Genomic DNA, 27,266 nt, shown 5'->3' with positions numbered 1-27,266 from the left:
GTTGTTGTTATTACCATAGCACCAACCTATAGGGTACTAGAGTGGGCGGGGCAGCGGCAGACTGGCCGTTCTCCGGTCCGGGGCCTTACTTAGAGAATGGCCGCGGCGACCTGCGGCTCTCCCGGTGTGACAGGCCCCGGAGGCCGCTCTGGAGAGTTGTCACATGGCCACGTACCACAGAGAAGGAAGCGGGGCAGTGACTCCCGCCGCAGGCAGGCCGCCCTCTTCTTCCTCAATAATATCTCCTTGGACGGACGGCCCCTGTGTCCCGCACCGCAGCCGACATGGGAGCCGGCCCCGACCCGGGAGGTGCTGGAGCCGCCACCCGCCTCACAGACGCCGCTCACCCCATCACCCCGGCTCCTCCCGACTAACGGCCCCCGGATCGTGCTGCCCCGGGACTCTCCTGTGCCGGAGGGGAAGAGCGGCACCCCGGCTGCCAGGACCGTGCCCTCCACCCTCGGGCTATTCCAGGGCAGCGGCGGCCCCAGCGCCGAGAAACAAAGGTGAGAGCAGGACACGCCCCCGGGAATCCCGGCCACGTCACACGCCTCCAAGGGACCCCCTCTGATTAAAGGGGAACTCCATCTCAGGAGTCACGTGCTGGGCACTAATTCTTATTATATACAGAGCCTAACAGGAAACTCCTTCACTTTTTGCACTTTGATAGCCATATCCTATTAGATATAGGATGCTGGAGGAAGGGGATGGGGTTCACAAGTGGCGCTATTTACCCCCCATCATACAGACACACCTGAGCCCCCCCTGCATGATGCGCAAATGTATGGGCTCTTGCAGTGTTCTAGGTTCTATAAAGACCTATGTGTTAGCCTTCCATGTTATGTTGTCTGTCTTAGTCCCTTCCTGTAATAATGTCCCCACCACTATGGGCCCCTTCCCAAAATAATGTTTTACCCCCCCCCCCTTGTTATGGGCCCCTTCCCGTAATAATATGTATTCCCCCCAGTTATGGGCCCCTTCCTGTAATAATGTTCTGTATCCCCCCCACCCTCCCGTTATGGACCCCTTCCCGTAATGTCGTCCCTCCCCCGTTATGTTCCTCTTCCTGTAATAATGTCCGCCCCCCTGTTATGGGCCCCTTCACATAATGTTGTCTTTCCAGGACCCTTTCCCTGTTCCCACGACATGTGACATCCTCCATAGCCAGTGGATAGGCCAGCAGCTGACAGGTGTCCTAGACTCTGGCAGCATACGACGTCACTGCCACGTGACAGGCTCACCGACGTCAGTTGCCAGGTTCTGATTGGTCGGCGGCGTCTATTGCAGTTAGGGACCCAGCTCGTCTCTGTGCCGCATTACCCTTCTGCTGAAAGTGTGTCCTCTGATGCACATCCAGCATAAATAGGTGTTGGTGGGCCCCTTCTTTCACAGGCCACTGCGTCCACCATCGTTCCGCCCCTGCTTATCCACAGGATATTGATCAGCGGGTGTCCGACTACAGGGACCTGCACTGATGGAAGAACAGGATTAGACTGGAGTGGCCATGTACAGGCTCATCTCATTGCCTAGGGGGCAGCTGAGCTCTGCACTTGGCTGTTTCCAGTATCCCCATAGGGAATGATTGATGGCGCGGTCGAGCCTCTAACCTGCTGCATCAATTTGCAATAAAGATAAAAATCCTGATCTCCCAATCACTGTTGTCCTGGTAGTAGACTGGCCACCAATGAACAAGTGTTTTCACTGACAACGCCCATTAATCTGCTACGATGGGTGCCTTCACCATTTAGTGGTTTGCTCCATCTGTGCAACACATCTGGCACCTGCGTTGTATGGAGTGGACTCTGCTGCATTCAAGCGCAACATCGGTCTTGGGCCACATTCACACCTCTGTTTTAAAATAAATTAAAAAAAATGAGGTCGTGCACCATAAGTAAGCACTGGGGGCCGAAGTTAGGATCAATGTTGTACACGCCAGTCTTGGTGATGGGTGAGTAAGATGTGCATGCACCCTAATGAGTTGGGGGCCTCCTATAAATGCTGTGCACTTCCAGCTGAAATGTATTCTACTCGCTGGCTGGAGGACATTTCTGGAGAAGGTTCCGCCATGGTCTGTCCCATCCATGCTAAGTGTTTTATGCTAGAAAACTGGTGAAAACAATTAATAATTTGGGACCAATGTCCCTGTGTTGCATGTGGCGCACACACACACATTCAAAGTGTCTCTATTCGAGCTTCTCCCTGCGGGCTGTATGGAGGACTTGGGCAGGGTTTCTGGGCCTTTTAGGACAGCCCCGACGATGTGATCTACATGGGTATACAGGAAGTCGGGTAGACTGTATATCTGTGTGACCGCTATTCCTCCAGCCATCAGCTGATGCCCCAGCCGCTCTCTCATGCCTGACTTGTGATCAGTGATCTGGACGGACCTTACACGATCCTGTATACTAGAGTAACCACATGCAGCCTCTGCAGTTTTGACCTATTTCTGCACCGTTTGATTTAAAGGACTTGTCAATTGTTAGAAAAACATGTCTTCTCTTCCAGAAGCAGCGCCCCTCCTGTTCACAGGTTGTTGTGGTAGCTTGGCTCTATAGAAGTGTTTGAGACTGAGCTGCAATACCACACACAACCTGTGGACAGATGGGGCACTGCTTTTGGAAGACAGCAGCCATGTTTTTCTAATCTTGGATACCCCCCTTAAATCCCTTCTCATCTAATGTTACATAGTAATAGTTGACAACCAGGGATAGTCCCTTATGCGATTTCCCGCCCTGGAGAAGGACATCTGTAATATTTTGTTTTGCATATCACCTGTTTGTTGCTGTTTTGGATAAATCCTACTTGTGCAGATCGGGCACATTGCTCAGCGTATAGCAGGTTTATACAGATCGTAACTTGCAGGGTAGGAAGAGTTTGGAGCATGAGCTAATCTCCAGATTTGCTGTCCTCAATCTCTTGGTTAATACACCATGATGGCTCAAGTGCTGATTCTCCTCATCCCTGAACCCTGGAAATAGATGGTATCCGCTGCAGAGCACAGGTCATGGGCATTATGCCTGTGGAGGACGTGCTATTCTTTTCATGTGACCTTATCTGCTGCCTAGATGCACCGTGACTAGCAGAGTCACCCATGTGTCAATGGTGTTTGCACAGATAGTACTGCTTCTCTGTCTCCTTGTAAGAAAGTACTGACTGTGTAATGGTGAGCTGTACATGGAAACCTGGCCACTCTTAAAGGGGCTTGAGATGCACAGTCCATTTCGCATAGTTGATCCAAGAGGCACTCTAACCTTCACCCATTATACCGTAAACTGGGATCTTTACTTGCAACGTTGTCTTCAGGGTTGTGTCCACAGTTTGGCTGCTGGGCGGTGGAGTGAGCTGGCAGAGCACAGTATACTCGCCAGGTGTAAATGAAAAAGGGCAGATTCAGGACGAAGTCTGGAGATCGCTGAGGTCCTAAGCAGAATAGTCAGGCGAATGATGCCTAAAGGGGTTGTCCACTACTAGGACAACCCCTTCTGATTCTACATGTTTCCCCAGGTAAAATAGTTTACTCCCCTCCCTTACCGGCGGTATTCAGGCTCACGGTGCCAGGGCTTACGTGGGGTTGTGACGTCACGCGAGACCTGCGTCCAATCAGTGCCGGCATCTGTCTCCCCGCCTTCGGACCAATCAAGTTAAGTTAATCAACAGGAAGCGAGCTCTGCACTCCCTTCCTGTGGCTTGCCCGTTTGGTCTGAAAGAGAGGAGAAATGAAGCCGGTGCTGATTGGACGCAGGACTCTCATGACCTTACAACCCCATGTGATCTCCAGCACCGTGAGCCTGAACACCGCTGGAATGGTGCAAGTATGGGAGAGGAGTATAAGCTTTATTATTTAACCCAGGAAAACGTGGACTCAAAAGGGGTTGACAATCCCTTTAAGCATTTTCTAGTTTACAGTAAAGCATTTTATGGCCATGACACAGGAGGTGGTGGTATTGGGGTCTGCTCCTGTAAGGATCTCTGTGCCATTCAGCCAGCCGTGCCCCTTGTTCTGATAATTTCTTCCATCTTGCAGACGTCGTCACCTGTCTCAGCGCTGCTCCCTAGAGATCCTAGAGGATATTGCAGAGTTTACACCCGTGCAGAGGTATTGCCGCTGGCACAAGTCTCCTACCACCTAACACGACTAATGAATGTCCTTCCCCATAACATCGCACTAATATTTCTGTCTATTCTTCCCTTCTAATGACACTTTTCTCAGTGTTTTCCTCCTTAATCCCTTTTCCTCACAGGATGGTGCTGCCGCCAGTACTTTCATGCCAGGCAGTGTTGTCATGAGCTTCTCTGAAGAGCTTGCATTGAGAACGGGCTGCTGATAACACTGCCTGGCGAGCGGGGCGTTTTATTTTTTGCCCTGTGTAATGCTGCTGTTTGCTGATTTTTGTATATAAGGCTGTGGTTACCGCTGTGCTTACCTGCAGATCTTTGCTCTCCTCTATTAACGCTCCCTAATGTCACTATTACACCAACCGGTGCATTCGGCCACTGCAGCTTATGATGTTTCCTTATCACATTGCAGGTCCAAAAATGTCCCAGAGTCACCCCAACCGTCCGTCCTGAAGAAGACACACTTCATCAAGAGCATGAGGCAGTATGACACCCGCAGCAGCAGGTAGGTGCTATAATGGGCACTGATGGCTGCAGCCCTGGCATATAGAAGACTCCAATATCATCTGTAATCTGTACCCTCTTGTTTTCCCAGAATAGTCCTGATTTGTGCCAAGAGATCCCTGTGCGCTGCATTCTCCATTCTTCCATATGGGGAGAGTCTGCGGATGAGGTAACATTTTTATTTTTGTCTATATACAGGAATTGTATATTAAAGCCCGTGCTGCCACCATTGTTTGGTTGTCAGAGGTCCTCAAGGTAGCCATGAAAATCAAGGGGGCAATAGTCATACAGCCATATTATTAGTCCTGCCCTGAATAATAAGTCAGCCAAGTAAGGCACGGAATGCCTGTATGCAGAGAAAAGGGCCTGGTGCAGCACAGAGGATTTCAGGAGAGGAATATGTTGATAATGTTGAGGACAATGTGCCCCTCACCTTCACTGTTGAACACACACACACACACACACACACACACACACACACACACACACACACACTAATGGACTGGCGCTCTCTGATTTTTGTATAGATTAATATGACCAAAACTAAACCTTTACCTGTTCCTCGTGGCTTTTTCCTATTATGTGTGTATCTGAGACCCATTGATAATTAAACTTTGGCTTCTGTGTATTGTGTCCTGTGCATAATTAGTGGAAGAGCAGGAAGGAAAGGGAGATGTCTATGGCAGTGGAGACTGTATTGTCCCCAATAAAGGAGCTGCACTGTCAGACCCCACACAGGATCTCTGCTGATGGCAGGCAGCTAATGGGGAACATTGCAGGAGCGCTGCCGTCCTCTGATGCTGTCCGCCGATGTCAGCTGCTCGTGGTCTGATGTCGTTGTTTTCTGCTTCTGTTACACAGTGAACTGCGAGTGGAAGGGACAAAGCAGCGACACCCATCCGGGGGAGGTATCTCCACCACAGACCCAACATTTGGAATGGAAGGAGTGGAACTAGGGGCCGAGGGGGAGGTAAGAGGGCCACAGATTGCCAGTTTCATTAACTATTGTGAAACTACAATTCCCAACATGCTTTGACATGAACCTGGGACTTTCAGTTTCATTATCTCTGGAGCGCTGCAGGACACTGACCTCTGCTCCTTGCAGTAATCCGAAATATCAATGTGAGTTGTCACATTTTGTCATGTGATTGGGACCCTTCTTGCCCATTAGCCATAGATGTTCCGGAGCTGCTCCATAATCAGCCGATTTGACTTCAGTTAGGGAGAGCAGAGCAATTTGATTCTTGCTTCCCTGGTCCGGCGTCCAGCCCTCTGTGGTAGGGGATCTTCGGTTCTGTACCCGTCATCCTCGGCACCTCTGCTTCTTACCAGACCCCGTGATTTTGCTTCACACCTAGTCATGATGTTGCGGTTACAAATATGCATCTGAGGCACTGAGAAGGCTGAGCACACAAAGGAATTGATGCTATGGTAGAGCCAATCAAACTGCTAATTTCTAGTGCCAAATATTGCTTGTTCAATCTGTAGTCACTGCTAACGTGGGGTATCCGCTACACAATCTAACAATCAGGGAATTGGTCAAATCCAAAACAGCAACCATAAAGTAAAATGTGCAGCTCTGCATTTATCAGGATGAGTGGCTACCTGACATACCTTGCACTGCTTATCTGTATAAAGCCCAGCATAGCCAATCTAGGACGTGCTGCTGGCAATATAACGTTAATGAACCTGCAGATATTTTCTTGACTCTATCATTGTATATAAGCATGACTACATGCTGGATGTACTATACCTTTATGACAAATCCATGTGATCTTAATCCCTTAAATGCAGCTGTGTGTCTATAGTGCTGTGCGGCTTATGTCTTCCTCCATACTTCTGCTCTTTTTTTATGTCCTTTCTCCAGGTTGTTTCTTATGCAAAGTTTTTATATCCTACAAACGCCCTTGTCAGCCAAAAAGAAGACGGCCAGCCATCACAGATCAAGCCGGTTATCCATGACCCTTCCAAACGAAACTTCTCCAACACACGGTTTATTCCAGTCTCCTCAGGAGGTGACCTTGGTAAATGTCTTTGGGTTTACGTGCCTACAGAACTTATTAGTGTATGTGCACCAGCAGGTTTTCTTTGTCGCTCCATTGGGAGACCCAGACAATTGGGTGTATAGGCTATGCCTCCGGAGGCCGCACAAAGTATTACACTAAAAGTGTAAAGCCCCTCCCCTTCTGCCTATACACCCCCCGTGCTCCCACGGGCTCCTCAGTTTTTTGCTTTGTGCGAAGGAGGCAGACATGCACGCATAAGCTCCACAGCTTAGTCAGCAGCAGCTGCTGACTATGTCGGATGGAAGAAAAGAGGGCCCTTAACAGGGCCCCCAGCATGCTCCCTTCTCACCCCACTCTTGTCGGCGGTGTTGTTAAGGTTGAGGTATCCATTGCGGGTACGGAGGCTGGAGCCCACATGCTGTTTTCCTTCCCCATCCCCCTTAGGGCTCTGGGTGAAGTGGGATCCTAATCGGTCTCAAGGCACTGAGACCGTGCTCCATCCACAGCTCCTGAGGACTCTGCTGGATAGGAGCCAAGTATCGTTCAGGGACATGGCCCTGCTACTTTGAGGTACTCTGTGTCCCCGTGGGGACCGCGCACAGCAACACTCCAGCATTGCTGGGTGTGCTAGTGCACCGGGGACCGCGGCGCTGACCGCGTTTGTGCCATTACACACTGCAGCGTCGCTGAGTGTGTTAGTGTATGGGGACTACCACGCTGACCGCCGCTACCATTGTTATTACTGTGGCGCGGCTGGGACTGTTAGTGCGCCGGGGCCTTCCGCGCCGACCGCGCTTATACGGCGGCCGCGCTTATAACTCGAGTCCCCGGCTTTTGCGGCCTAGTCTCTTTTTCTTCCTGCCCCCAGGCCTGCCAGTCAGGGGAAGGGCGGGACGCTGTGCAGGACGGCAGCACTGAGGGCTGGAGCATGCTTTGCATACTCCACTCCCCTCACTGTGCACAGTGGGGCACCAGTTCCCGCACTTTCTGGGTCACGCCCACGGCTCCCTCCTCTCCTCAGGACGCCGGCAGCCATTCCTGTCAGCTCCTCTGACGCTGCAGAGGGGAGACAAGCTCTGGGAGACCCAGGCAGGGATTCTGGTGGCCACACAACCGCTTTACGCAGCCGGTAAGCAGCACCTGAGGTGCTGGCCCCACTTGTGCAGAAGTGTAATTATAGGTTATATGTTTATAGGCTATTCTTTACACTGTATGGTGCACGGTTTAGTTCTGGCTATATACCCTATTGTGTTGCTCAGGGGAGACAACAGCATGGCGCCCACAAGAAGCAGGGGTGCCAAAACACAGGCTTACTATGCTGCCTGCGCCGCATGTACGACCTCGCTACCGGCAGGTTCCACTGACCCTCATTGTGTGCACTGCTCGGCCCCTGTGGCACTTACTCAGCCGGAGCCTCTGCTAAGGGGGGGCCAGGGGGAACCACCTGCTAACACTGTCCAGGTGACAGGGACGGAGTTTACAGTTTTTACTGAAAGACTTTGAGACTATGGCTAAGATTCTAGAAGCTTTGCAGTCCAGACCGGTATCTCAGACCATGGGCACTGTGGAATCATTGCCCCCTGGTTCCCCTCAGTTGGGACAACAATGTTCCCCCGGGGTGTCTCATAGATCCCGGGGTGAGGTCTCTGACGGACCGCAGCCCCAGACCGCCTAAGCGAGCTCGCTGGGAAATCCCCTCGACCTCATCACATTGTTCAGGGTCTCAGAGGGAGGACTCTCTGTATGATGACCCGGAGGTAGCTGATCAGGATTCTGATCCTGAGGCCGCTCTCAACCTTGATACTCCTGATGGTTACGCCATAGTGAATGATCTTATCGCGTCCATAAATCAAATGTTGGATATTTCTCCCTCGGCTCCTCCAGTGGAGGAGTCAGCCTCTCAGCAGGAGAAATTCCGTTTCAGGTTCCCCAAGCGTACAACGAGTATGTTTCTGGACCACTCCGACTTCAGAGAAGCAGTCCAGAAACAGAGTTTGTCCAGATAAGCGTTTTTCCAAGCGCCTTAAGGATACACGTTATCCCTTCCCCCCTGACGTGGTCAAGGGCTGGACTCAGTGTCCCAAGGTGGATCCTCCAATCTCCAGACTGGCGGCTAGATCCATAGTTGCAGTTGAAGATGGGGCTTCGCTCAAGGATGCCACTGACAGATGGAGCTCTGGTTGAAATCCATCTATGAAGCTATCGGCGCGTCTTTTGCTCCAGCATTCGCAGCCGTATGGGCACTCCAAGCTATTTCAGCGGGTCAGGCGCAAATTGACGCACTCACACGTACGTCTGCGCCGCAAGTGGCGTCCATAACCTCTCTAACGTCGGCATTTGCGTCCTACGCTATTAATGCTGTCCTGGACTCTGCGAGCCGTACGGCGGTTGCAGCCGACAATTCGGTGGCAATACGCGCAGGGCCTTGTGGCTACGGGAATGGAAGGCAGATTCGGCTTCCAAAAAGTGCTTAACCGGTTTGCCAATTTCTGGCGACCGTTTGTTTGGTGAGAGGCTGGATGAAATCATCAAACAATCCAAGGGAAAGGAAACATCCTTACCCCAGGCCAAACCAAAATTACCCCAACAGAGGAGGGGACAGTCGAGGTTTCGGTCCTTTCGGGGTGCGGGCAGGTCCCAATTCTCCTCGTCCAAAAGGCCTCAGAAGGATCAGAGGAACTCCGATCCATGGCGGTCTAAGTCACGCCCTAAAAAGACCGCCGGAGGTGCCACTACCAAGGCGGCTTCCTCATGACTTACGGCCTCCTCACATCGCATCCTCGGTCGGTGGCAGGCTCTCCCGCTTTTCCGACACCTGGCTGCCACAGGTAAAAGACCGTTGGGTGAGAGACATTCTGTCTCACGGTTACAGGATAGAGTTCAACTCTCGTCCTCCGACTCGATTTTTCAAAACATCTCCGCCTCCTGAGTGAGCCGATGCTCTTCTGCAGGCGCTGGGCACTCTGAAGGCAGAAGGAGTGGTGGTCCCTGTTCCTCTTCAGCAACAGGGTCACGGTTTTTACTCCAACCTGTTTGTGGTTCCAAAGAAGGACGGGTCTTTCCGTCCTGTCCTGGACCTAAAACTGCTCAACAAACACGTAAAGACCAGGCGGTTCCGGATGGAATCCCTCCGCTCCGTCATCGCCTCAATGTCCCAAGGAGATTTCCTTGCATCGATCGATATCAAAGATGCTTATCTCCACGTACCGATTGCTCCAGAGCATCAGCGCTTCCTGCGCTTCGCCATAGGAGACGAACACCTTCAGTTCGTGGCACTGCCGTTCGGCCTGGCGACAGCCCCACGGGTTTTCACCAAGGTCATGGCTGCAGTAGTTGCGGTCCTCCACTCTCGGGGTCACTCGGTGATCCCTTACTTAGTCGATCTGCTGGTCAAGGCTCCCTCTCAAGAGGCATGCCAGCACAGCCTCACCGCTACTCTGGAGACTCTCCAGAGTTTCGGGTGGATCATCAATTTTCCAAAGTCAAATCTGACACCGGCCCAATCGATGACATATCTTGGCATGGAGTTTCATACCCTCTCAGCGATAGTGAAGCTTCCGCTGAACAAGCAGCGTTCACTACAGACGGGGGTGCAATCTCTCCTTCAAGGTCAGTCACACCCCTTGAGGCGCCTCATGCACTTCCTGGGGAAGATGGTGGCAGCAATGGAGGCAGTCTCTTTCGCGCAGTTTCACCTGCGTCCTCTTCAATGGGACATCCTACGCAAATGGGACAGGAAGCCGACGTCCCTCGACAGGAACGTCTCCCTCTCTCAGGCAACCAAAGCTTCCCTTCGGTGGTGGCTTCATCCCACTTCATTATCGAAGGGGAAATCCTTCCTACCCCCATCCTGGGCGGTGGTCACGACGGACGCGAGTCTGTCAGGGTGGGGAGCAGTTTTTCTCCACCACAGGGCTCAGGGTACGTGGACTCGGCAAGAGTCCTCACTTCAGATCAATGTTCTGGAGATCAGGGCAGTGTATCTAGCCCTAAAAGCGTTCCAGCAGTGGCTGGAAGGCAAGCAGATCCGAATTCAGTCGGACAACTCCACAGCGGTGGCTGTACATCAACCACCAAGGAGGAACACGCAGTCGGCAAGCCTTCCAGGAAGTCCGGCGGATTTTGATGTGGGTGGAAGCCACGGCCTCCACCATCTCCGCAGTTCACATCCCGGGCGTGGAAAACTGGGAAGGCAGATTTTCTCAGTCACCAGGGCATGGACGCAGGGGAATGGTCCGTTCGCCCGGACGTGTTTCAGGAGATATGTTGCCGCCTGGGGGATGCCGGACGTCGACCTAATGGCGTCCCGGCACAACAACAAGGTCACGGCATTCATGGCACGTTCTCACGATCACAGAGCTCTGGCGGCAGACGCCTTAGTTCAGGATTGGTCGCAGTTTCAACTCCCTTATGTGTTTCCTCCGCTGGCACTGTTGCCCAGAGTGTTACGCAAGACTCAGGGCCGACTGCCGCCGCGCCATCCTCGTCGCTCCAGACTGGCCCGAGGAGGTCGTGGTACCCGGATCTGTGGCATCTCACGGTCGGCCAACCGTGGGCACTACCAGACCGACCAGACTTGCTGTCTCAAGGGCCGTTTTTCCATCTGAATTCTGCGGCCCTCCAACCTGACTGTGTGGCCATTGAGTCCTGATCTTAGCGTCTTCAGGATTATCTCAAGAGGTCATTGCCACTATGAGACAGGCTAGGAAACCAACGTCTGCCAAGATCTACCACAGGACGTGGAAAATATTCCTGTCATGGTGCTCTGATCAGGGTTTTCTCTCTCTGGCCATTTGCCTTGCCCACTTTTCTGTCCTTTCTTCAGTCCGGATTGGAAAAGGGTTTGTCGCTTGGCTCCCTTAAGGGACAAGTCCTCTGCGCTCTCTGTGTTTTTCAGAAGCGCTTGGCCAGACTTCCACAGGGTACGCACGTTCCTGCAGGGGGGGTTTGTCACATCGTCCCTCCTTACAAACGTCCGTTGGGAACCCTGGGATCTGAACAGGGTGCTGATGGTTCTTCAGAAACCACCGTTCGAGCCAATAAGGGAATTTCTCTCGCACGCCTTTCGCAGAAGTGGTTTTCCTAGTAGCAGTCACTTCACTTCGAGAGTGTCTGAGCTAGCAGCATTGTCATGCAAAGCCCCTTTCCTGGTGTTTCACCAGGACAAGGTGGTTTCTGCGTCCGGTCCGGAATTTCTACCTAAGGTGGTATCCCCTTTTCATCTCAATCAGGATATCTCCTTACCCTCTTTTTGCCCTCATCCAATTCACCAATGTGAAAAGGATTTGCACTTGTTAGATCTGGTGAGAGCACTCAGACTCTACATTTCTCGTACGGCGCCCCTGCGCCGCTCGGATGCACTCTTTGTCCTTGTCGCTGGCCAGCGTAAAGGATCACAGGCTTCCAAATCAACCTGGCTCGGTGGATCAAGGAACCAATTCTCGAAGCTTACCGTTCTGCTGGGCTTCCGGTTCCCTCAGGGCTGAAGGCCCATTCTACCAGAGCCGTGGGGTGCGTCCTGGCTTTGAGGCACCAGGCTACGGCTCAGCAGGTGTGTCAGGCGGCTACCTGGTCGAGCCTGCACACTTTCACGAAACACCTATCAGGTGCATACCTATGCTTCGGCGGATGCCAGCCTAGGTAGGCGAGTCCTTCAGGCGGCGGTTGCCCACCTGTAGGACGGAGCCGTTACGGCTCTATTATGAGGTATTATTTACCCACCCAAGGACTGCTTTTGGACGTCCCAATTGTCTGGGGTCTCCCAATGGAGCGACAAAGAAGGGAATTTTGTTTACTTACCGTAAATTCCTTTTCTTCTAGCTCCAATTGGGAAGACCCAGCACCCGCCCCTGTTTTTTGTGTACACATGTTGTTCATGTGAATGGTTTCAGTTCTCCGATATTCCTTCGGATTGAATTTACTTAAACCAGTTATAATTTTTTCCTCCTTCTTGCTTTTGCAACCAAAACTGAGGAGCCCGTGGGAGCACGGGGGGTGTATAGGCAGAAGGGGAGGGGCTTTACACTTTTAGTGTAATACTTTGTGCGGCCTCCGGAGGCATAGCCTATACACCCAATTGTCTGGGTCTCCCAATTGGAGCTAGAAGAAAAGGAATTTACGGTAAGTAAACAAAATTCCCTTCTTTTTTTTTATGTCAATTTAGACTAGGTACGCTCCCAAAATGCCTGAAAAAATTGTTAATGCATGACTTGGTAATTTTTTTTATTTATTTATTTTTTTAATCCCTATAGCGTATTCCCCCATGCTCAATGGTTTGGGGGTTTTTTTTCCTCAAATTTTTTTCTTCATCTGTTATTGTAGGCATAGACTTGGAAAATATTGAATACAATCCTGATATCCTGGATGATCCTCAGTGGCCATGTGGATAAACACAAGCGGGTTCTCATCTTTGCTTCCTATATGGTAATCTTAATATTTTGCCCTTTCATGTCTGCACTTCAGGATCTGTCTGATGCTTGTAGTATTGTGGTTCATACCACATACAGTGGATACGGAAAGTGTTCAGACTCCATTAAATTTTTATTTATTTCATTGCAGCCATTTGGAAATTCTAAAATGTTCATTATTTTTTTTTCTAATGTACCACGTTGCCCCACCCCATCTTGACAGAAAAAAAAACCCAATATAGTAATTTTTGCAAATTTATAAACCCCTTCAGGCCCCCAGCCTGTTTTCACCTTAAAGACCCGGCCATTTTTTGCAATTTTGACCAGTGTCACTTTGACAGGTTATAACTCTGCAACACTTCAACGGATCCTGGCGATTCTGACATTGTTTTTTCGTGACATATTATACTTTATGTCAGTGTAAATTTAGCCGATATGTTTTGCGTTTATTTGTGAAAATTTCGAAAATTTTGCAATTTTCAAAATTTGAAATTTTATGCCATAAATGTGAGAGATATGTCACACAAAATAGTTACTAAATAACATTTCCCACTTGTCTGCTTTACATCAGCGCAATTTTCGGAAAAAAAAAAATTTCGTTAGGAGTTAGAAGGGTTCAAGTTCATCAGCAATTTTTCATTTTTCCAACAAAACTTACAAAAAAAAAATTTTTTAGGTACCACATCACATTTGGAGTGACTTGAGAGGCCTAGGTGACAGAAAATACCCAAAAGTGACCCCATTCTAAAATCTGCACCCCTCACTCTGCTCAAAACCACATCCTAAGAAGTTTATTAACCCTTTAGGAGCTTCACAGCAACCAAATCAATGTAGAAAGAAAAAATGAAAATTTTAACTTTTTTACACAAAAATGTTACTTTAGCCATAAAATTTAGCATTTTCACAGGGTATCAGGAAAAAATGCTCCATAAAATTAGTGTTCTCCTGAGTACACCGATATCTTTTATGTGGTGGAAATCAATTGTTTGGGCGCACGGCAGGGCTCAGAAGGCAAGAAGCGTCATTTGACTTTCAAACGCAAATTGTCTGGAATAGTTAGTGGATGCATGTTGTGTTTGGAGACCCCCTGAGGTGCCTAAACAATGGAGCTCCCCCACAAGTGGCCTCATTTTGGAAACTATACCCCCATGGCATAAATCTAGATGGGTAATGAGCACTTTGAACCCTCACGTGCTTCATACATTGAGCCGTTAAAAACAAAAAATACTGTTTTTTCCACAAAAAATGTTATTTTTGGCTCAATTTTTTAAATTTTACAGGTGGTAACAGGATAAAATAGACTGCAAAATTTGTTGGGGCAATTTGTCCTGAGTATGCTGATACCTCATATGTGGCAGCAGACCACTGTTTGGGCGCACGGCAGGGCTCCAAAGGGAAGGAGTGCTGTACATTAGCAGGGACCTGTATGTCAATTTCATAGTGTGGTATATTTGTGTACGGTACATCAGGCCGTCATGTGTGTGCTGAGTAGTGTACGTCAGGTCCTCCCCCGTCTGTGTTGTGTGGTGTATACATCAGGTCCCCCCCCCCCCCGTCTATGTGGCTTATGGAAGATCCCCCCCCCCTCCCCCCTCTATGTGGGCTTATGGAGATCCCCCTCCCCCCTCTATGTGGCTTATGGAAGACACCCCCCCCCCCCCCCGTTATGTGGCGTACATCATGTTCCCCCCCCGTCTATGTGACGTACGGAATGTCCCCCCCCCCCCGATTATGTGGCTTATGGAAGATTTCCCCCCCCCCCCATCCCCGTTATGTAGCGTACAGAAGGTCCCCCGTCTATGTGTTGTACGTCGTTTTGTGTGTTATGAAGGAATGTTGGGATGGCACATGTTAATTTAGTACCCGGATGAGTTTAGTACCCGGATGAGTGATAAACTTTGAAGCAGTTTATCACACAAAGTCCAGGTTTATCGGGACAAGTGTCGCATTGAAACACTGTGTCCTTCCTCACCCCCCTGCTATAGCACACCCGGCACCTTTTCTGAGATCTTCCTCTTCCGGTGGTTTGCGGTACCTCACCAGGAAAATGTTGCCCTGGTACCATGCGGGCACTTGCAGTTCCAGAGTTGCTAGGGACAGCTGCTTCTTCTCTTCCAAACATCAAGGTCTTGATGACGACTTCCTGGAACTGAAGGAAGGTGTTGGTCTGGCCTGCACCTCGTGAGAGCACGAAAGCATTGTACAGTGCCATCTGCACGATGTGCACAGCCAGCTTCTTATACCACACTTCACCTTCCGCATGGCATTATAGGGCTGGAGGACTTGATCGGAAAGATCAACTCCTCCCATATGTTTGTTGTACCCCAAGGCACAGTCCGGTTTGCGAACCTGTGCCGAGGTACCTCGAACACTGATGGCTGTGGGGCCGGGACCATGAATTGTGGTCAAGAAAAGGGACATCCCTTCTGTCCTTGAACTTGACAACAACCATGTTGTCCGCTACATTGGGCTCTACTCTCACCTCTTGGGAGGCAGCTGCCCAATTAGCGTCACAGGGAGGCCCCTCTGATTTTTCCGGACAGTACCGCAAGCTGCGGTACCTCTGGAAGAGAGGGATTGGAAGAGTGGGACGCTTGTATAAAAATTATCAACATACAGGTGATAACCTTTTATCAAGCAGTGGGTGGATCAAATCCCACACAATTTTCCCACTCACCCCCAGAGTAGGTGGGCATTCTGGGGGTTGGATCCGCGTGTCCTTCCCTTCGTAAACTCTAAAGTTGTGAGTGTACCCTGAGGTACTCTCGCACAACTTATAGAGTTTAAATGCCGTATCTTGCCCTTTTACTGGGCAGGTACTGGCGAAACTTCAGTCTCCCCTTGAAGTGGATGAGGGATTCATCCACACAAATTTCCCTCTGGGGAACATACACTTCAGCAAACTTACTTTTGAAGTGTTCGATGACCGGACGAATTTTGAACAGTCTGTCAAAATTCGGGTCATCGCGGGGAAGACTGTCCGCATTGTCCCTAAAATGTAAAAATTTGTGCATGGCCTCAAAACGCTTACGGGTCATAACCATGCCAAATACTGGAGTGTTGTATAAAATATTAACACTCCAATATTGGCGAAGTTGTGGCTTCTTCACCAGCCCCATGTGAAGAGTGAGACCCCAATACTTCAACATTTCTACTGAATCCGTCGGGGTCCAGCTAGAAAATGCTGAGTTAGCATTTTGGGCCAAAAATCGTTGGGCGTTGAGATTCGTTTGCACCACCATGAGACTGACAAACTCTTCAGAGAAATAGACTTTGAAAAAGTCTATTGCTCCAAGGTTTGTAGCATCAAACTGGATTCCTGGTTGGGGAAGAAACTCAGGAATCTGTGGTGCAAAGTTTTCAGGGACTGGGGTCCATACCCGGTCACTAGCGCTAGGTTGGGGGTCCCTAGCACTAGTGCTGGGCTGGGGTTCACTCACGCTCTGCTCCGAGTCTTCTCCCCTGGGCTCCGGCTCTTCTCCCCTGGGCTCCGGCTCTTCTCCCCTGGGCTCCGGCTCTTCTCCCCTGGGCTCCGGCTCTTCTCCCCTGGGCTCCGGCTCTTCTCCCCTGGGCTCCGGCTCTTCTCCCCTGGGCCGTGACTGATACCTCGTCCTACGACGTCTTCGCGGTGGTCCTTCGTCACTGGAGGAGGAATCGGCTTGGGAGGAACAGAGGAATGTGGGGTCATCTCCCTCGCTATCAGGCTCGGAGGCAACAAAGGCATATGCCTCCTCATCTGAATAACGTCTCTGGGATCGGGACATTGTATGTGTGGTGTGTGTACAAAAACTTTATTTGGTGTTTGTGTGTGTGTGAGAAAAAAAATACTTTATTTAGTGTATGTGTGTGTTTGTGTCTCTGATGAACAAGGAAAATCTAGAAAGAAAGAGAAAATACAAAAAAATATTAGTTTGGCGAAATAAAGACGGCCGTCAGAAAAAAAAAATGAGTGCCTGCCATTATGCACGAGTCTTGCATCGCATCATCTGCTCCTGTCTGGAAGCGAGCAACTGCGCTGGATAATGCGATGCAAGAGGGCGCGGCAGCGGATGGAGGGGCGGCAGATGAGAGGGCGCAGCGGATGCAGGAGCGGCAGATGAGAAAGGGCGCAGCGGATGGAGGAGCGGCAGATGAGAAAGGGCGCAGCGGATGGAGGAGCGGCAGATGAGAAAAGGCGCAGCGGATGGAGGAGCGGCAGATGAGAGAAGGCGCAGCGGATGGAGGAGCGGCAGATGAGAAAAGGCGCAGCGGATGGAGGATGGGAAAGGGCGCAGCGAATGGAGGAGCGGCGGAGGATGGGGGGGTGGGAGGTGAGATTGGGGATAGCTACCTTACAGGATGGATCTAGGCAGCAGGATCACAGCAGACAAAAGAGGCAGCAGATGAAGGAGGGTGAAAAGGATGGGAGAGAGCAGGCAGCAGATCAGGGAGGGGGGCAGAGTCTGATGGGAGAGAGCGATGGCACATGGAGGGAGGGGGGAGGCAGCACATGGAGGGGAGGCAGCACATGGAGGGGGGGAGGCAGCACATGGAGGGGGGGAGGCAGCACATGGAGGGGGGGAGGCAGCACATGGAGGGGGGGAGGCAGCACATGGAGGAGGGGAGGCAGCACATGGAGGGGGGGAAGGCAGCACATGGAGGGGGGGAAGGCAGCACATGGAGGGGGGGAAGGCAGCACATGGAGGGGGGGAAGGCAGCACATGGAGGGGGGGAAGGCAGCACATGGAGGGGGGGAAGGCAGCACATGGAGGGGGGGAAGGCAGCACATGGAGGGGGGAAGGCAGCACATGGAGGGGGGGAAGGCAGCACATGGAGGGGAGGGGGGGAGGGGAGGCAGCACATGGAGGGGAGGGGAGGCAGCACATGGAGGGGAGGGGGGGAGGGGAGGCAGCACATGGAGGGGGGCAGCCGATTAGGTGCAGTGGCAGCCGATGGAGGCGGCGGCCGATCGGGTGCAACGGCGGCTGAAAAAGGTGGGTGCGACTGAAAGGGGACGGTGGCGGCAGGGACAGCAGCGTGTAAAGCGGCGTGGCGGCCAGGGACAGCGGCGTGGCGGGCAGCAGCGGTGGATCGGCAGGCAGCAGCGGTGGATCGGCGGGCAGGGACAGCGGCGGGAACAGCGGCGTGGCAAGCAGGGACAGCAGCGGTGGATCGGCGGGGAGCAGCGGTGGATCGGCGGGCAGGGACAGCGGCGTGTAAAGCGGCGTGGCGGGCAGGGACAGCGGCGTGTAAAGCGGCGTGGCGGGCAGGGACAGCGGCAGGAACAGCGGCGTGGCGGGCAGCAGCGGTGGATCGGCGGGCAGCAGCGGTGGATCGGCGGGCAGGGACAGCGGCGGGAACAGCGGCGTGGCGGGCAGGGACAGCAGCGGTGGATCGGCGGGGAGCAGCGGTGGATCGGGGGGGAGCAGCGGTGGATCGGCAGGGAGCAGCGGGGGAGCAGCGGTGGATCGGCGGGGGGCAGCGGTGGATCGGGGGGGGGCTATAACTTACCGATGGGCACCTGCAGCGACCGCTCTCATCAGCTTTCACGGACGGAGTGAAGCTGAGGGTAGCGGTCACATACAGGTCACCGGCACAAGATCCACAGTGATTGGGAGAGATCGGTCACAAGGCCGGTCTCTCCAATCAGAGCTGGGGGCGGGTGAAACAAAGTTCACCCAGCTCCAGCCAGTCATCAGTGCTACAGCAGCACTGATTATGGCTGGATTGCAATGTGTTAGCCATTTTCAATGGCTGACACATTACAGTGACTGTAATTGGCTGAGCGGCGTTCGTCAGCCAATCACAGCCTCTGTAGGTTCGGGAAGGAGGCACCACCCCTCCTGAGGTCAGGCAGAGGTCCCCTCCTTCCCGAATCCACCGTTTAGGTAAACAAATTTCACTCCCCGGGGCTCCGGGACCGCGATTTCGCCAGGATGTACTGAGTACGTCATGGGTCGTTTAGCACCATGTGACCATGACGTACTCAGTACGTCCAAGGTCGTTAAGGGGTTAAGCAAGAAAAACTGAAATATCACATGGTCATAAGTATTCAGACCCTTTGCTCAGACACTCATATTTAACTCACATGCTGTCCAATTGCTTGTGATCCTCCTTGAGATGGTTCTACCCCTTCATTGGAGTCCAGCTGTGTTTAATTAAACTGATAGGACTTGATTTAGAAATTATTGAATGTTCTCAGTGAGAGGAACAAAATTATAATCTTGTGATACCTTTTAATGGCTAACTAAAATATTTTATTTTAGTTAGCCATTAAAAGGTATTACAAGATTATAATTTTGTTCCTCTCACTGAGAACATTCAATAATTTTTCAACTGGCTAACACTGTACCAAAACCTTTTCACTTGATTTAGAAAGGCGCACACCTGTCTATATAAGACCTCACAATGCATGTTACACAAAATGAGTCATGAGGTCAAAGGAACTCAGAGAGAGAATTATGGCAAGGCACAGATCTGGCCAAGGTTACAAAAGAATTTCTGCAGTACTCAAGATTCCTAAGAGCACAGTGGCCTCCATAATTCGTAAGTGGAACTAATCACCAGGATTTTCGTATAGAACCTAAAGTTAGTGCTATACTGGCGCTATCAGGCTGAGCCTGTACATACTTTGAGGTCAGCTCAATTGTTTAGGTTTTGAAATCAAAGAAAAAGTTTATAAAATCAGCAGCTTCTTGAGTGACAGCAGCTGAGGATCAGATAATATCTGGGGGGTATGCATAGTTATCCGCTCCCCCGGTTAGTTAGCATATGTATTTTACCATCGACCTAGCAGGACCTGTGGGGAGGTCATACCCATGTGACCAGAAGGGGCGGGGCCTCAGCCAAAAGAAAAATGTTGCTTTCTGATATCAGTTTTGTTGGCTGAGGACCCGCCCCTTCTGGCCACATGGGTATGACCTCCCCACAGGTCCTGCTAGGTCGATTGTATAATACTTAGAATTAGCATAAGAGGGAGGGGATAACTATGCATACCCCCAGAGATATTATTGGATCCTCTGCTTCTGTCACTCAAGAAGCTGCCGAATTTATAATCTTTCTTTGATTTCAAAACTTATACATCAGAGCTGACCACTAAAGGTATGTAGAGAATCAGCCTGGCTTTAGGTTATATATATATATATACACAAAAATCCTGGTGATCTTTTCCCTTTTATATGGATGAAGTTTTGGGACCACCAGAACTCTTCCTAGACCTGGCCGTCCAGCCAAACTGAGCAGTCGTGGGAGAAGAGCCTTGGTGGGAGAGGTAAAGAAGAACCCCAAGATCACTGTGGCTGAGCTCATGAGATGCAGTAGGAAGATGTGAGAAAGTTCCACAAAGTCAACTATCACTGCAGCCCTCCACCAGTTGGGCCTTTATGGCAGAGTGGCCCGACGGAAGCCTCTCCTCAATGCAAGACATATGAAAACCCGCATAGTTTGCAAAAAAACACATGAAGGACTCAGACTATGAGAAATAAGATTCTCTGGTCTGATGAGATGAAAATAGAACTTTTTGGTAATAATTCTAAGTGGTACGTGTGGAGAAAACCAGGCACTGCTAATCACCTGCCCAATACAATCCCAACAGTGAAACATGGTGGTGGCAGCATCATGCTATGAGGGTATTTTTCAGCTGCAGGGACAAGATGACTGGTTGCAATTGAAGGAAAGATGAATGCGTCCAACAACAGAGATATCCTGGAAGAAAACCTCTTCCAGAGTGCTCTGCACCTCTGACTTGGCCAAAGGTTCACCTTCCAACAAGAGAATGACTCTAAGAACACAGGTAAAATAACAAAGGAGTGGCTTCAGAACAAATGTGACCATTCTTGACCGCCCAGCCAGAGCCTGACCTAAACCCAATTGAGCATCTCTGGAGAGACCTGAAAATGACTGTCCAGCAACATTCACCATCCAACCTGACCGAACTGGAGAGGATCTGCAAGGAAGAATGGCAGAGGATCCCCAAATCCAGGTGTGAAAATCTTGGTGCATCACTCCCAAGAAGACTCATGGCTGTACTAGCTCAAAAGGGGGCTTCTACTCAATACTGAGCAAAGGGTCTGAATACTTATGACCATGTGATATCTCAGTTTTTCTTGTTTAATACATTTGCAAAAATTTCTGCTTTTTTTTTTTTCTTTTTTTTTTTCTGTCAAGATGAGGTGCAAAGTGTACATTAATGAGAAAAAAATGACCTTTTTTTGAATTTTCCAAATGGCTGCAATGAAACAGTGAAAAATTCTGAATACTTTCTGTACCCACTGTATATTACTGCATGTCATGAAACCCTAATTTTTACCACATGCCACAAATCACTCCCATTAGTACACACACTAAAGAGGGTTATCTATCCCATATCTAGAGGTATTAAATGTGTCCTCTTTTTCCAGACAACCGTTATTGAATATGTGAAACCCTGTGACTTGAAAAAAGACATGAATGAGATGTTCAAGGAGAAGTTTCCTCACGTAAAGCTGACTCTGAGCAAGATCAGAAGGTGAGGCGGCAGATTGGATTGTGAGCTCCTTGGGATTGCCAATGAATGAATGTTTTCTTGGTGGTCCCTTATGGTCATGTATCACGTTGGGCAGCTGTCCTCCCTTCACTTGATATCCTTCCTGACTCCTTTTTTTTTTTTTTTTTTTTTTCCCCCCCACATTCTGTCAACAGCTTGAAACGTGAAATGAGGAACGTGGCACACGAGTGTAACATGGAGCCAGTCACAGTTGCCATGTCATATGTTTACTTCGAGAAGCTGGTCCTACAAGGGAGAGTGAACAAGCAGAACCGGAAACTGTGTGCCGGAGCCTGTGTGCTGCTAGCCGCCAAAATCAGCAGCGACTTTAAGAAGCCCGAGCTGAAGCATCTTCTAGATGTAAGTGTTAAGTCCACACTGGGCTCTAGGCACGTGGCAGACTGTTCTGTGCCATTGTGCTGTCTTTCTTGAGAATCTGGAAGATCAGCTTGCAGCTCCATGGTATACAATTCTGTCATGGCGAGGGTGCCGGGGTATGGAGCTTGCGCCGACTTACTACTCTGTAACCACTTCACTGCCACTGTCAGTCTCTAGCCCTATCCTGGAAGGGATGTCCTTTTCAAGTGTCAATCGGGCCTCCATCCCTGCTACTTGGATGCTGATGGGTTGCTATGGCAGCCATTGTAGTGTTCCTGTGAAGAACAGCTCTATGGTGGGCTACACAGGAGATCATTATTGGTACTGTGTTTTGTGATATTGAACTATTGCTTTATTTAGCTCACACAGAATCATGGACTAAAGAAAATGAAAGCATGTTTGTCACCCAAAAAACAAAAAAAAATACTTAGCCACTCCACCATCATCTGCAATTCCTGGTATAGAGAAAGGGATGCACAGATCAGAGTCCAGCTGGTCACCAGAAGACGGAATCCAAAAAAATCCAGCAATCCCAAACGATAAATTCCAAATTTTTATTTCACATTTTTAACTTCCATAGTTAGGACTCCATTAAAAAGGAAACGGATGACTTGTTTCGGATCCATCAGATCCTAACTCATATCTCATGTCGGATATGAGTAAGGATCTGATGGATCCGAAACGCGTCAGGTTTTCCTTTTAATGGAGTCCTAATTATGGAATTTTGAAATGGGAAAGTTTTGGAATTTTTTTTTTCTCATTTGGGATTGCTGGATTTTTCTTGGATGTTTGTCACCCACTCTTTCCTCAACACCGTACCAATGTCTTCCTTCCCATTCCCTCATATGTAATGTAAAGCAATCAAAACATTGTATGCCTCCCCCAAGTGACACTGATAAAAGCTACACCTTCCCATGGAGGAAAAAAAACCCTCAAATGTCTCCATTGATATAAAAATAAGTTATGGATCCCAGAAAACTGTAGCACAATGCAAACATTTTATTTTAAGCTATTAAATAATAAAAAGCTATACAAGGATGGTATTGCTGTAACTACTGACCTAAAGCATCACACTGCCAGGTCCTTTTGTACCACCTCTGTAGCCCTGTCCACAGGTTCTGGTAGACAATTTGCTTGAATTGGCCCCATATATTCCAGCATTCCTATGTGATAAGTGTGCCATTGGGACAAGCCGTCTAAGAAAGTTATTTAGTTGTATTGCTTTTCCAATCTATTAGATTTCAGCTCCTATTTGCTTTCCTGGTCAATCGTCTTAGGGGTACTTCACACACAGCGAGATCGCTACTGAGATCGCTGCTGAGTCACGTTTTTTGTGACCTCATTAGCGATCTCGCTGTGTATGACACTGAGCAGCGATCTGGCCCCTGCTGTGAGATCGCTGCTCGTTACACACAGTGCTGGTTCGTTTTTTTATTGTTGCTCTCCCGCTGATAAGCACACATCGCTGTGTGTGACAGCGAGAGAGCAACAATCCTGAATGTGCAGGGAGCAGGAGCCGGCGTCTGACAGCCTGCGGTGAGCTGTAACCAAGGTAAACATCGGGTAACCAAGGTGGTTACCCGATATTTACCTTCGTTACCAGCCTCCGCAGCTCTCACGCTGCCAGTGCCGGCTCCTGCTCCCTGCACATGCTAAGCTAAGCTGTGTGCGCTGGTAACTAAGGTAAACATCGGGTAACCATACCCGATGTTTACCTTGGTTAGCAGTGTCCGCAGCTTCCAGACGCCGGCTCCGTGCAAGCGCAGCGTCGCTTGCACGTTGTTGCTGGCTGGGGGCTGTTCACTGGTCACTGGTGAGATCTGCCTGTTTGACAGCTCACCAGCGACAATGTAGCGACGCAGCAGCGATCCTGACCAGGTCAGATCGCTGCTTCGTCGCTAAAGTTTGATGGTACCCTTACTACTATGTGCAGCAGGAGCAAGTGTTTCCATGTACTGTATACGCTTTGGGGGAATTCTGTGACTCACCTTGTCCTTCTATCCACATTGCAGAAATTAGAAGAACGCTTTAGATCTAACAGACGGGACCTGGCTGCATTTGAGCTGACCGTGCTAGTGGCTATGGAGCTAGCACTCTACCTCCCCGAGGCGCAAGTATTACCTCATTACCGGCGCTTGACCAAGCAGCAGTAGATGGGATCCAGGCACAGACGCTGCGCTCCCTTCCAGGGTTCAATCATTCGTCTGGGACCTCCTCTCTTCTGCTAAATCTCAGAAACCAATCTATGGAGCTCCTGGTCCGACTCTTCCCCCTCACTTGCCGCGGAGCAGTACGTTACTACAGTGGATTTATTGATCCGTGGCAAAAAGCACAGTCGTAGGTGGACGTTGGCTGCTTGGGCAGAGGGTCAGAGTTTCATATTCATGTCCGATCTATGCGTAGTTGCACATTGTAGAACCGCTCTTCCCCTTTTTTTTTTTTTTTTTTACCTACTTAACTCTGTATATTCAGATTTTTATGTATTTGGGTGAGTAAACTTAATAGGATATGTGTCCTATACAAGAGGTTTTATGTGAAGCCCCAAAAGACTAAGGAGATTGTGGCAATAAAGGGGGGGGGAGGGGTTAAATTGAGGGATTAGAGAAAGAAAAGCACAATTAACCCTTCAGTGCCTATGTAATCTCTCACAAATCACTCTGGCATTGAGGATGTTAATGCAAATTTACACGTTGTCGGGAACGTATCAGTACTCATCAAAGTATGGTCATTCGGGTGAGTATTACACCCTAAAGCTCAGTCTCCCACCTGTGTCAAATTGCTCATTCTTTGTTATATCCGTTTCCAATATGGCTGCTGTGTCTGCTCCCCTGACTCCGGAATGACAAATCTGTATGGTGATATCATTGGTGGTGTATGTGATAGGGTGCTTTGTCATCAAGGAGTCAGGAAGTCTCGCACTGGAGCTGTATAGGATGCCATGTTTGTTGTCGCTCAACTTTCCCATTAACCTGAATAACTGAAGCTTCTGACAAAACGGGGGAGTGAAGAAGTCTTGTTTTAGGGGGAAAAATGCTTGAACCTCTGACGTCTTGAAGATGCTGAATATGTATGTCTTTAGTGTACATGAGCCAAGAAACAAGTCTTCAGACATCGTAGGCAATAGGCGCTCTCCGTGGAGACTGCGCATTCTAGCATTCTATTACTGAGTGCACATATCTACAGCTTCCAAGTAATCTCATTCCAAAACAGGATAAAAAACCAAACCTAGAGTAATATGCATATTTTCTTTTTAAAGAGACGTGCCTGAAGTGCCCTGATCTGGTATCAGGATGTGAATTATTTATTCCATTAGGGTCACAGACCATTATGGTGCATTCATCATGTACACTGGAAGCAGCCGCCAAGTGGTATCGCCACACAAAGGAAAATCCAAATCTCTACCATACACAGATGAGGTGAAGCCACCGATTTCAGCCCGACCTTCCCTCTAATGCGTATGGACCCTCTAAGGCTATGTGCGCACGTTGCGTTTTTTTCATGCGTTAATGCACCGTTTTAAACTGCAGTGTAAACGCATGCGTTCTCAGCAAAGTCTGAGAATTTAGCAAATGCCATGCGCACGTTGCATTTTAAAGCGCAGTGTTTTGGATGCCAAATTTTTTTACAAAATCGTTGCGTTCTAAAAATCAACATGTCACTACTTTTGAGCGTTTTGGATGCTTTTCCCACTGTCTATGGCAGAGCAAGCATCCAGAGCGCATGTATTCTGCATCCACAACGCAGCAGAATATTTGTCATGGCAGAACGCAACGTGCGCATATACCCTAACTCTTCCCTGGCAAGCGAGAGAGAGTCTGGCTGCGGGAATGTCCAGTGATCATTTTTGTTTGGTTGGGAGGCACATGGAGTACACAGTATAGCTCAGGCGAGTGATCCTTTAGATATGGGTGTTGGGGAAGATGGCTGCCAACCACCAGCCAACTAGTGGATATGGTCAGCTTTACTTGGAGGTCTGTAATATGCCACCCTGTGTGCCTACAGGAAATTAAGGATAGAAACGGAGGTCTTTAATATGGCAGGAGTGCAATCCTGTATGGCACAGTCTTCTTGCCCATAGGCGCTGGTTTTTAAAGATTACAGGACCTCCGAGGCACCATACCATGGCAGGTACATAATACAGACCTATCAGTATTTCACGTGGTTCATACACATGAGCCCTTAAGCCCGCTTTACACGCTGCGATCTCGCTAGCGTGCGTTCCCGCCCCCATCGTTTGTGCGACACGGGCATATCACTGCCTGTCGCGCACAAAAACGCGCACCCCCGTCACACATACTTTGCATAGCGACGTCGCTGTGACCGGCATACCGCCTCCTTTCTAAGGGGGCGGTTCGTTTGGCGTCACATCGACGTCACTAAGCGTCCGCCCAATCAAAGCAGAGGGGTGGAGATGAGCGGGACGTAACATCCCGCCCACCTCCTTTCTTCCTCATTGCTGCCAGGACGCAGGTGAGGTTCCTCATTCCTGCGGTGTCGCACATAGCGATGTGTGCTGCCACAGGAACGACGAACAACATCGCCCAAGCATCAGCAACGATAATTGGGAATAGGGGGGGATGTCACCGATGAGCGATTTTGGACGTTTTTGCGACGATTCAAAATCGCTCATAGGAGTAACGCACAACGAGATCGCTAAAGCGGCCGGATGTTCGTCACAAATTCCGTGACCCCAACGAGATCGCTGTAGTGAAATCGTAGCGTGTAAAGCCACCTTTAGTTCTGTTTAAGAGACTTTCTCTGTTTGCTGCAAAGGCTTGTTTTCATTTCTGCCCAGGTAATGGGAAACCAGAAATTGCACAAGAAGTTATACATCTTCACAAGAAACAATCAAAATGAGAGCAAGGTGTAGAATCAGGACTAGGGTAGCCTGGAGAAGACATTGTGTGACAGTCGCTCGCTAGCTGTTGCAGAACTACAGCTCCCAGCATGCTCTTACAGCTGGAGATTGTAATCCTGTCCTCGCACAAGTGTAGGATTGTTCATGTACCTTTCTGCGTTTGGGCTGCTGTTGTGTATTACTGCAGTGGCAGATGATTATATTGTTATAGAGGGCGTCCCTCACAAGGGAGATGTTGGAGGGTCTCTACACTTGTGCTGGACATGGTCAGGATGGGAATGTTCCTATTCACTGATGGCAAGCAGAGATCTTGGAGAATGAGGATTATAAAACCTGAGCGTGCCAAATAGTAAGGCCCTTTTCATATTGCATTTTTACTTGCGTTCAGTGGTCCCATCGGGGCCTCCGTCCAAACCGCCCCTCCCCCACCCAGTAAAGCGTTTCGGACGCATGCGCCGACAGGGCCATTGACTATAATGGAGCAGACTGTCAGT

General features: G+C 49.8%; 1 protein-coding gene across 1 annotated transcript; it reads left to right on the top strand.

Moving 5' to 3' along the window:
• Positions 1-55: 55 nt before the first annotated feature.
• On the top strand, positions 56-27,266 carry CABLES2 (Cdk5 and Abl enzyme substrate 2). The gene is given in 11 exon segments (XM_075350411.1): positions 56-506; positions 4,025-4,096; positions 4,529-4,621; positions 4,712-4,789; positions 5,482-5,590; positions 6,488-6,644; positions 12,948-13,012; positions 13,014-13,049; positions 21,412-21,518; positions 21,692-21,896; positions 23,927-27,266. Coding segments are annotated over 11 exon segments (1,473 nt in total). The 5' UTR covers positions 56-96; the 3' UTR covers positions 24,068-27,266.

Source organism: Anomaloglossus baeobatrachus, chromosome 5 (assembly GCF_048569485.1).
Source record: "Anomaloglossus baeobatrachus isolate aAnoBae1 chromosome 5, aAnoBae1.hap1, whole genome shotgun sequence".
Classification (NCBI taxonomy): Eukaryota; Metazoa; Chordata; class Amphibia; order Anura; family Aromobatidae; genus Anomaloglossus; species Anomaloglossus baeobatrachus.
Note: the sequence above shows the minus strand (reverse complement) of the source record. Positions and strands in the feature narration are given on the sequence as shown.